This window comes from Nicotiana tabacum, chromosome 6, assembly GCF_000715075.1.
Source record: "Nicotiana tabacum cultivar K326 chromosome 6, ASM71507v2, whole genome shotgun sequence".
NCBI classification, from domain to species: domain Eukaryota; kingdom Viridiplantae; phylum Streptophyta; class Magnoliopsida; order Solanales; family Solanaceae; genus Nicotiana; species Nicotiana tabacum.
In genome coordinates this window covers 63,826,192-63,837,101 of record NC_134085.1, presented here as the reverse complement: position 1 = coordinate 63,837,101, position 10,910 = coordinate 63,826,192, and the positions used below count along the sequence as shown (strand labels likewise).

At 35.9% G+C, this 10,910-nt stretch overlaps 1 protein-coding gene and 1 long non-coding RNA gene across 6 annotated transcripts; both read left to right on the top strand.

Annotated features, from left to right (window-relative positions):
• Positions 1-5,029: 5,029 nt before the first annotated feature.
• On the top strand, positions 5,030-7,296 carry LOC107784133 (uncharacterized). Of its 5 annotated transcripts, none has more exons than XR_001647636.2 (6): positions 5,030-5,165; positions 5,696-5,722; positions 6,169-6,455; positions 6,539-6,651; positions 6,766-6,920; positions 7,037-7,296. It is a non-coding gene; the product is annotated as an uncharacterized LOC107784133 (long non-coding RNA). The 5 variants fall into 5 exon arrangements; XR_001647634.2 differs by having other exon boundaries at positions 7,027-7,296; XR_001647635.2 differs by having other exon boundaries at positions 5,032-5,165; positions 6,169-6,260; positions 6,383-6,455; positions 6,766-7,296.
• A 2,726-nt stretch (positions 7,297-10,022) lies between these two features.
• Positions 10,023-10,653, top strand: LOC142181856 (uncharacterized). Its single transcript, XM_075255466.1, has 2 exons — positions 10,023-10,149; positions 10,244-10,653. Exons 1-2 carry the CDS (start codon positions 10,023-10,025, stop codon positions 10,651-10,653), a joined length of 537 nt encoding a protein of 178 aa, XP_075111567.1.
• Positions 10,654-10,910: the final 257 nt, after the last annotated feature.

Genomic DNA, 10,910 nt, shown 5'->3' with positions numbered 1-10,910 from the left:
GGTATGTTAAGACCATCCCTTCTTTCTTTTGGCATGATTCAAATTATATTGAAAAAATGAGCAAATATACAGTTTCCATAAATTACTCTATTAATAGAATTATTAGGGGTATCTATATTCTTGATTTCCCATGAAAAATATTATTATTTCCTGTTCACGGGTCTCAGAATAATACGCTTGTTGAAAAAGGTTATCCGGAAGGAATATTAAGATTATTATGTATTTTTCATGCATTTCACCCATTTATACATGTGCATTGACTCATGACCAGATGTCGTTATATACGCGTATATATGTATATTATATTTATATGGGACACGGAAAAAAGGTTACGGTATTATATACGCACCACCACCTGCTCAGCTGGTATATAATGATTATGTTGCCCACAGTGGCTGAAATATGACTCAGACGGTGCTATATACGCTTATATATGTATGTATATGGGATATAGGATATGGGATATGGAAAAAGGTTATGACGTTATATACGCACCACCACCTGATCAGCTGGTACATGTTGATGATGTTCCCACAGTGGCCGAGACGATATGATGGGATGCCCTTAGTGGCTTGATGATATTATGTACACTCATACCTATGCATGACACGACATTTTTATGCATGTGCATGATGTTATAAACATTTAAGAATTTACAAAGTTATTCATATTTAAAGATGTGTTTCAGTATTCCATGTTTTATCTATGTCTTTTACATGCTAATTTTCATGCCTTACATATGCAGTACATTTTTCGTACTGACTCCCTATTTCACGGGGCCTGCGTTTCATGCCCGCAGGTGTAGGTAGGCAAGCTGACGGTCCCCCATTTTAGAATCCCTGATCAGCAAGAGTTGGCGTACTCCATTTGATCCGGAGCTGCTTTTGATTTTGGTACGAGTATATATGTATATATATATGTATATATATATATATATATATATATATATATGTATATGGGTTTGATGTGGCTCAATCCCATCTTTGTATAATTATGTTTCTGTTAAAAGTATGTGGACAGTATGTCTAGTTGGGTTATGTGTGACCTTGTTAGCTTTCAATTTTGGATGTATGGTTGTCTGTAGCGGCCTTGACGGCTCGCCCACTGTATTCTGCATGTATACGTACGTATGCCTTGATGGCATTTTTCCTTCATGTTTGTTATTTTCGTAATGCAGCAGATGTTATTCAGGTTCATATCTTAGATGCATGCTTAGGAGTGTTTGACAGGCAGGACTCAAGCACCCACCATGGCCCATCGGTTTGTGTCTTGACAAAGAGAGAAACATGAGAGGGTGACACTAGGGGGTGGATCCATATCCACACGCAAGCATGGTCAATTCAACATGCTACCAGCTCGGCATGGTCACAGGCTCAATATCATAATCTGACCGGCATGGTCATAGGCACAACAAGACAATCCAACCGGTGTGGTCACGGGTATAACAACACAATCTACTCGGCATTGTCACAGGCATAACAACACAATTAGCTTGGCGTGGTCACACGCATAATAACAAAATTTGTCCGGCATGGTCACAGGCAAAATATCTTAATCCGCCTGGCATGGTCACAGGCACCCAATCCATTCATATTATATAGGAGCAAATAAACAAGTATAAATGTATGAAATGAGTGAATAACAAATCTCATGCTCCTGGACTAGTATAAACGACATGCTAAAGTGTAGGTATGTTCAAGTGTACTATCATAGCTCAAATCGGCAATTTTCATCAAAGGATAATTCATTAAGGGATTAAATCACTATGTGGCCTCAAACATGACCTAAATAGTTCACAACAATGTCAGAAATGTGCGAAGCATCATAGTTAAAGGTTTAACATTCAAATTCTAAGCTTATGAGAGTCTGAGAACAACTCGAACATGAATAAATAACCTGGTGTATACATATGTGTTCATCACCACGCATGTGCGCACCCAAAAGCATGTATCTATCACAACAATTTAAGCAACTAGTGCCTCAACCGAGTTTAGATAAGAAACCTACCTCAAACAAATCAAATCACTTTGCTAGCAAGCCCTTCCCATGCGTATCAATCTTTGGAAGACTCGAATCTAGCCAAAACTAACGTAATACTATCAATATAAGCTATAGGAATTAATTTCAAATGATAAAGTTAGGATCTTTAACCAAAGTCAAAAAGTTAACCCCGGGACCCATCTCGAAATCTGACATAATTTATAAAATTCGAACACTCATTTAATAACGAGTCCAGCCATACCAAAATTACTCTATTTCGATCTCAACTCGACCTTCAAATCCTCAAATAATGGTCTATGAAGTTTCACCCAAATTTTCCAACCTAAAAAACTAATTAAATGGTAAAAATAATTATAGATTCATATATAGAAACCAAAACTAATATAAAATCACTTACCCCAATCAACTCCTAGAAAATCCCTTCAAGAATCACCCAAATCCGAGGTCTCTAACTTAAAATATAAAAAATTGGTTTAAACCCTCGATTTTTAAATAAAGAACTGCTACCCAGATGCCCTTCTTCACGATCGCGGAGAACAAATCTCCCTAGCTCATAAAACCTTCTTCGTGATGGCGTGAAGCCAGTCGCGAACGTGATGACCAGTCCCAGCCTTACCTCCCTTATACGCCAACGCGGTACATCTCACACGTTCGCGATTAACAATCACCTCAAACGCTATGATTGCGACCCGTACTTCGCGTTTGCGAAGAGTAAAATTCCATGTGCCACTAACTGATCTACATGATCGCGGAACCTCTTCCACGAATGCGATGAAGGAAACGAGACTCAGAAAACCAGCAATCCTGTATCAAGAATTTGGCCCAAACTCAATCCGAAACACACCCGGGCCCCTGACACCCTGTCCAAACATACCAACATGTCCTAAAACATCATATGAACTTAGTCGAATCCTCAAATCACATCAAACAACATCAAAACACAAATCGCATGCCAATTCAAGCCCAATGAGCTATTGAACTTCCAATTTCAGAAATAAATACCTAAACACACCAAATCAACTCTGATTGAACTTAAATTTTGCACATAAGTCATAAATGACACAACGGGCCTATTCCAATTTCCAGAACTAAAACCCCGAGCCTAGTAACCACAAAGTCATTTCTCAGTCAATCTTCTCAACTCTCCAAACTTCAACTTTTCCAACTTCCGCCAATTCAAGCGAAAATCACCTACGGACCTCCAAATCAATATCCGAATACACACCTAAATCTAAAATCACCATACAGAGCTATCGGAATCATTAAAACTCCATTCTAGAGTTAGTTACACATAAGTCAACATCCAGTCAACTATTTCAACTTAGGTTTCCAACATTGAGACTAAATATCTCAATTTATTTCGAAACATCCACAAAATCGAACCAACTACCCCGGCAAGTCAAATAAAAACAAAAAATATAGAATAAACAATAAATGGGGGAACAGGCTATAATACTCAAAACGACCAGTCGAATCGTTACAAATTCAGAATGTAGGTGGGAAGGTATGATTGTGTTGATGGTAGGAGGTTCAGCTTCGGCATCAACTTCTTGAGTATTGTTCCTTTTAGAAGGGACACCACCTATGATAAGGATAGAGTTTTCAAGGACAGGGATAGTAGAAGATGTGGTGGTAAGAAAATTGAGTAAGAAGATTTTACTAAGAAAGAGGTGTTTTTGCAGTTGGGTTATTAGAAAGCTCGAAGAAGAGATGTTTGTAAAAGTGAAAGGTAAAAGTGATTAGCATTGGAGAAGTTTATAGACGACAGAATTCATGGTCATGATTACCAAACCACGGAATAACAAATGTTCGGTTCATTAAATGCAAGGAGACATGTGTCCCTTCAAGTGTCAGAAACTGTTCATGAACTTTCTCGCCAAGAAAAAGGATGTTATCTACTTTCCGGTAAAACAAAGTTTTGCCACCAAAAAGTAGGAAAAATATCGGTATGGGATAAAATTGGTAAATAATATATGGATGCCCAACGAGTTGACACGTGGAATTAAAAACAGGTAAGGTATGAGTCAGCAACTAGGTTGCACCGGATACAAACATGTGACTGGTCTGAATAAGTTCCGAAGGCTTTGGAACCGAGAACGAAGATTTGAAAGGAAGACACCGGTTGGAAAAAATAGTATTCAATGAGCAGCCATTAAAATAATCTCTATATTAACGTTCTATATTAACGTTCAACTGATATACAACCATGAAGAGGGGTTTTATTCACATTAAAGAAGAGCTAGATTTGGGGATGTTGTTTCCTTGAATTGAGCTATAAATAGGTTAATTTGCATTCATTACAGGAGATAAAAAATTATCTGTACACAAAAGCTAAAATATGCTCTTATTCAATAAAACTACTCTCTCTATCTCTCTTTTTTTCTTGATATTGTTCTTATTATTGCTTCTGGAGAGCTTCGTCATATATCGAGGCTTATATTTTATTCAAGTTTATTTAATTAATTTATTTTTGTTCTTAATTATTTTATATTCTTGGATCAAAGTAATTAACGTGTCTATAAATCACGTTACAAATTCAACTGTACCGTTTTACGGGTAAACAAACATAACCTTTTTTTGTAAATATGGTACAACCCTTTAAAATAACCAAGTTCCAAATATCGTTCTTTCTTTCTAAACTCTTTGATCATGAATCAAGCATTGTCACATAAAGTGAAATTAGGAACTGAGTACTTCTTATTTTTCAAAATCGTTCGGTAAATATATAAAAAATATCTAGCAAGATAACTAATTGTCGTGTAAAACTAATGATAATTAAGTTTTAAATCAGCTAGAGATCGCAAGGTATACATGTAAAGGGCCAGATATAAGGTTATTAAGCACAAGCTGCCTCTCACGCACGTCATCTTCTGTGGGGAAATTTTTAACTATATAAAATAAGTAAAGGTCCTCTTGAACGACGAAGGGCATTGCCGTAAATATAAGCTTCTTTGTGGCTAAACTCTAATCGCGTCTTTCAGCCGTGAAAAATAAATACCTGTCTCACTACAAGTCATGCTCTTTTACACACTAGTTCCCGCACCTTCTTCTCTCTTATTTCCAAATTTCTATCACTGGATTTTTTCAAAGTTTATTCATTTGTAGAATTCTTGCCAAGGTTGTCCGTTTGTCTAATTCGTCTCTGGTATAAGCTCTCAGTTGTGGTACGTTTTTTCTCCAATTAATCTTTTTTTTGTTTGACTTATTTGTGGAAAAACGTTTGCTAGATTCTTAAATGTGTATCACTCTATCAGTATTTTTATCTGAAATTCACATGCATGTCTAGATAGATACTCCAATGAGTAATTTTGAATAACTCTTATTTGATTTCTCTTTTGATTAATTCTCTAATGGTGTCTGCTTGAGAAATTACTGACCAAAATCCTTTAATGGCGTTTGTCAGTATTCGCTTTGGTTACAAACTAATTACTGCCAAATTAATCCATTTTACAGAAAATTTATAGTGATTATGGGTAAATTGGTAGTTGACATTACTCTAGAAACACTAATACTGTGATGAATTTATCTATGCAAAGGGAATAAATGTTGAAGAAGAATGTTTGAGAAGCACTTGAAAATATGAGGTTCTAATGAGTTGATTGTCACTAAAACAACATTGTGCACACTAATTTACGCAAGGTGTTTGACATATGGCTGAAAGTTGAAACAACTGAATAATTTATTTTTTTTACAGGTATTCTAGAACAGAGTCCTCTGGAAGGTACATTATTTACTTCTACTCAGTTGTATCAGTAAACAATACATGTGGTATTTATCACTGTGCTTATCAATCTTTCTATGAGGTATAATATGTGTTTTTGGATTGAATTGCTGGATTTTATTTGCATTGACTTTCTGATCTTTTAGGTTATGTTAAAGTATGAATGTTGAATTAAATTCGTAAGATTTAAAGAAAACTATAATCAAGCATGTGTGTGCTTACAATGGAACATGGAGGTGCACAAGGATGATAAGAAGAAAATGGAATGACGAATGAGAGAAAATGAAAAGTGATGCTGAGCCAACTTATATATTTGATAGAATTCAAAGAAGCTGCGGCGAAATTGCTTATTAGTACATAACTAGGATACAACGAGAGTGAATCTTTTTACTTTATTTATTTCTACTATATTTATTTATCTAATGACATGATTTACCATTATATAGGTTGATATAGTCAGAGGAGAACTGAAAACCAGCATTTACAGAGAGGGGAGCTTGAACTTGAATTTCATGCCACCAAGAAACAAATGAACAATGTAAAGAGCAGTGATGCTGATTGGAAAAGTTTTTAACAACTTTACAATGTGACATGAATTCTCAAATATAAGACCCATTTAGGTTTCTAATTATTTCAATACCTATGTGTACATGCATCTAGAGGGAAAAGGGAAAAGTCTTCAAGAAGTGAGTGAGCGAATACAATGATCTATTATTACACCTCAATGATATAGGTTAAAATTTTATTGTTGTTGATCTATTATTACACCTCACCAGTTTGTTACTATTAACTATTATATTCCGAACCTTTTCTCAGATGGAGAATCTTGATCACAAGAAGAGGATCCTTATCAAAAATCATTAGAAGAGTGTCATCGAAATAAAGAAGTTGTCCAGTCAGAAAAACCTCCAACATCATTATAATTTAAGGTTAGTACTTTTGTAACAAAGCTTAGACTTACCATACTCTCAAGATCATCCTTCATAAAAATGTTATTTTTCGCAACAGCACTCATCCTCATTGGTTTTTTATATACATCACAGGAAGAGAATAATTTATTGAAAAATTAGAATTATGACCTTGTTAAGCTGCATAAACTGAAGCAATTCATTGGAGAGTCAGGGAAGACCTGGCTTACTTCCGTCAAACTAATCCTCTATATATATTAATAGAGCTAATATTGGAGAACAAGTTGAAGGTTAGTTCTTTTTAGAATTTAATTGTCTAGGAGGAATTTCAATGTGACTTTGGGACATGATTCAAATGTTTCATATTTGTTGATACATTTAACCGTGCACTTTTAGTTAATTGCAGTTCATTTTATCAAAAGTCACATCATGTGGTACTACAGAAGAAAGCTGGTTCTTCTTTCCTATCACGCACCAGAGAGGAAGTGAAGCAATTGCTACTTAGCTTGAGGGCAAATGATGTTGGCGTTGTAATTTGAGAATGGAACATTTAGGAAATACTTTGTGATCTCAAAACTTACCAGAATGTTAAACTAGAAATGTTTGAAGTATCTTATATGATCGAATAATTGAGTTAGTTGCTTATCCATTCTCAAAGTTCATTTACATGCCTTTTTTTGCACACACTTATTACATGCTCAGAAAAAAGTTTGGTTCTGAATACACAAATGTTGAAGTAAAAGGTTGTTTAAAGTAATTGCTTTAGTGGCGAGAGGAAAAATACATCAGGCACCCCGGCGTAGCACGGGCACGCCCATCTAGTTAGAGTATAAATAAAGGATGATTTTGAGGTTTTCCTTTTCTTTCTTTTTTAAATTATGATGTGAAACTCCATTAATAGATTCATAGCAACGGGTACATGATTTTCAGTTGTAATATAACATCGAACAAGTTTAATATCCTTCAGGATATATAATTCCTTTATGACTTTGCTGACAGTTATCTGCCCTTCACAAATTTGTGTGAATAGGCTTACATTGGAGATGTTGGTTACAAACTTATAGACCATGGCACCGTCACAGGTATAATCTGTGACGATTTAGCCGATCGTTTTGAGTTCTAGAGCCCTCTTACTAGATTTAAGACTTCTCATATGTTCATTTGATGTTTTACGACTTGCGGTACGGGTAATTCTTGCCCCAATAGGTGTGAGAGGAACACTTAGTTCCTAAATGGAAGCTTTAAGTTAGAAGAGTTGACACGTTTGACTATTGAAAAAACCAGTCTCAAAATCGGCTTTGATAATTCTGGTAGGTTTTTATAATAATTTTAAACTTTTACATATGTTCGGATTGAGTTTTTGATATTTTTAGAAGGATTCGGCACTATATGTCAAAAGTTGGCAATTGGAAGAACTTAAGAATTCATATATTTGGTAAAAAGTTGACTTTAATGTTACTAGACTCGGATTGGCATTTCAAGACTTTGGATAGTTTTATATAGTTGAATTAAACTTGTGTGTAAAGGTTGGAAGTAATCCGAAGTGTTTAAGTGTGATTCAGATACTTCTTTCAAAGAATGAAGCATTAAGAACTTTAGAAAAATTCTATTTTGTTTGAGCCTTGCTGTGTTATGATCCTTTAGGTATTTTGAGCCTTTGGAAAAGGTCACATAGAGTATTGGAACTTATTAGGATAATTGGATGGAGTCCCGAGGGGCTCATGTAAGTCTTGACATGCTAATTGCATGTTTTGGAAGAATTGAGTTAATAAAATATGACTTTTCTCCAATTGGCTTGACTTCAAAAGCGCATATCTCCCAATCTATAAGCAATATTTAAACGAGGTTTTGATGAAATTGTATCCCTTGAGTCTAATTTTTTGTGGTTCTATAACGATTCCAATTTCACACCTTATAATATCGTGATGGCACCTAATTGTATTGGGAAAAATTAAGTTCATATATGGAATTGATTGTAAGATGACACGTGAATTGGTCAAAGGATGACGATTGGCAGAACAATCAAAAAGGCCCGAGCTTCAACAGGCACGAGCAAAGGTTCAAGAAAAAGCAGAAAGGATAGATGCTCGAGGGTCGTATTAAGAGAATGCATCTGATAGCAAAAAAGGGTATAGATACATATAACTAATAGGCATTAAATATGGAAAACGTTAGAGAATCTGTACTAAATCAAATATGATTACCAATTATAACGTTACATTAATTGCCATTAATTATTAATAATGGCTTTATTATGATAGAAACGAAACGTATTACCTAAAGATAGCTATAAAAGGAGAAGACTGATCATTTGTAAGGACACGAAATACTATTGGAATATATTGATTTACTTTGCTCTTATATTCAGCTGTTATTTGTCAATTATTCTTATTTATTTTTGATTATCAGTAGCCGGAGTTCTTCTAAAATAAGCTTTGGCTAAAATTCCGATTTTTGGTTAAACAAATTGGTTCTGTTGCCGGGAATCTAATAATCGTTTGCTTTCTTAGTCAATTCTTTATTCAAAACACTTACCATGTCGAATGTCAACGACAATAACCAACACAATTTACCACTCCAAGATCCTCAACATCAAGTAAATGATGCGGACGACAGGTCCCCACCTCCCTCACCGCGTGATTCACAATGACAATCACGAGAAGGAACTCCACAGGGATCTGAAGCAAATAACAGGATTGCGAACCAAAACGGATCTGAGGCAAATCAAAATGACAGAGTTGCGAATGAACAAGCACTCGATGATGCTCTAAAGAATCTAATTACTCAACAAGTCAGTAATGCTCTCCGGGCTTTTACCAGCCAGTTGCCAGTTGCCAGTTGCGCCACCAACACCAACTCCGAATCACAATACTTTGGAAAACCCACATTCTGGGCTTGTTAATTCAGGCACTGGTGGAACTCCCAACAAGTCTCGTGATGGCGAACCAGGTAACATAGTTAATTCTGATTTATAGAACTTAGTTCTAACCTTGTAAAAGTAGCTCAAGGAGCAAAGCAATCGCATAGAGCAAATACCTGGAGTACCACCTGTAATCAAATGAATAAACATGGATAAATATTCACAACAACCATGGAAGCCCAGTGCTGCTCCTGTGCCGATTTTGAAGAAGTTCAAGATGCCCGATATTCCAAAATATGATGGCACAACTGATCTGTGAGACCACGTGAATGCATTCACAACTTGTGTGAAGGGCAACGATTTAACCAAACAAGAAATTGAATCAGTGTTGGTCAAGAAATTCGGTGAAACACTCAATAAGGGAGCATTGACATGGTATTCTCTCTTACCAGAAAATTCTATAAATTCTTTTGCTGAGCTTGCAGATTCATTTATCAAAGCGCATTCGGGAGCTCAAAAAGTCGAAAAAAGAATGGAAGATATTTTTAAAATAAAGCAAGGAGATTCCGAACTTCTTAGAGAGTTCGTGGATAGGTTCCAGCGTGAAAGGATGACATTACCGCGTGTACCTGTTAACTGGGCAGCTGTGGCTTTTGCCAGTAATTTGAATGAGAAAAGCTCAGAAGCCACGAGACGACTCAAGGAAAGTCTGCGTGAATTTCCAGCAACAACTTAGATTGATGTTTACAACAGAGTCCAAAGGCAATTGGCCAGAGTTGTTGCCTGGTGTTTTATGGTCGTACCGCACAACATCAAAAACAAGTACGAGTGAAACACCATTCTCATTGTTATATGGAGCTGAAGCCTTAATTCCAGTTGAGATAGGGGAGCCAAGCACGAGGTATACGCAAGCAACTGAGGAATCTAATGAAGAAGAAATGCGAATGAACCTTGATCTACTTGAAGGAAAAAGGGAAGTTACATTAATAAGAATAGCAGCACAAAAACAAGTCATGGAACGATACTATAATGGAAAAGCTCGCCTAAGATACTTCAATATTGAGGACTTCGTACTCAAGAAAGTTTTTCAATCCACGAGAGCCGCTAACGCAGGAAAATTGAGTCCAGGACCTTACAAGATTCAAGGTATCGCAGGGAAATGAGCATACGAGTTGGAAACAATGGATGGCAAGATATTACCTTCATATTGGAATGTCGTTCACTTGAAGAGATACTATTTCTAAGGAGTACCCACGGTCAGGTATCCTCATTTTAAAATTTTATTTTTGAATTGTTAAAATTTTACTAACGATTTTAGATGATAGGCAAAAAGCTAACCCATACTAAATGATGAATCACGACCTGCAAGGCACATGGAAGAATATAAATTGCCGGTCTAGGGTTACAACTATTTTGATAG

What these genes read in the sequence shown, in the direction of transcription:
- LOC142181856 (XM_075255466.1), top strand. Translation starts at nt 10,023, where the DNA reads ATGGAAGATATTTTTAAAATAAAGCAAGGAGATTCCGAACTTCTTAGA. An exon ending in GGCAGCTGTGGCTTTTGCCA is followed by an intron (nt 10,150 to 10,243) that starts GTAATTTGAATG and finishes TGTTTACAACAG; the next exon opens with AGTCCAAAGGCAATTGGCCA.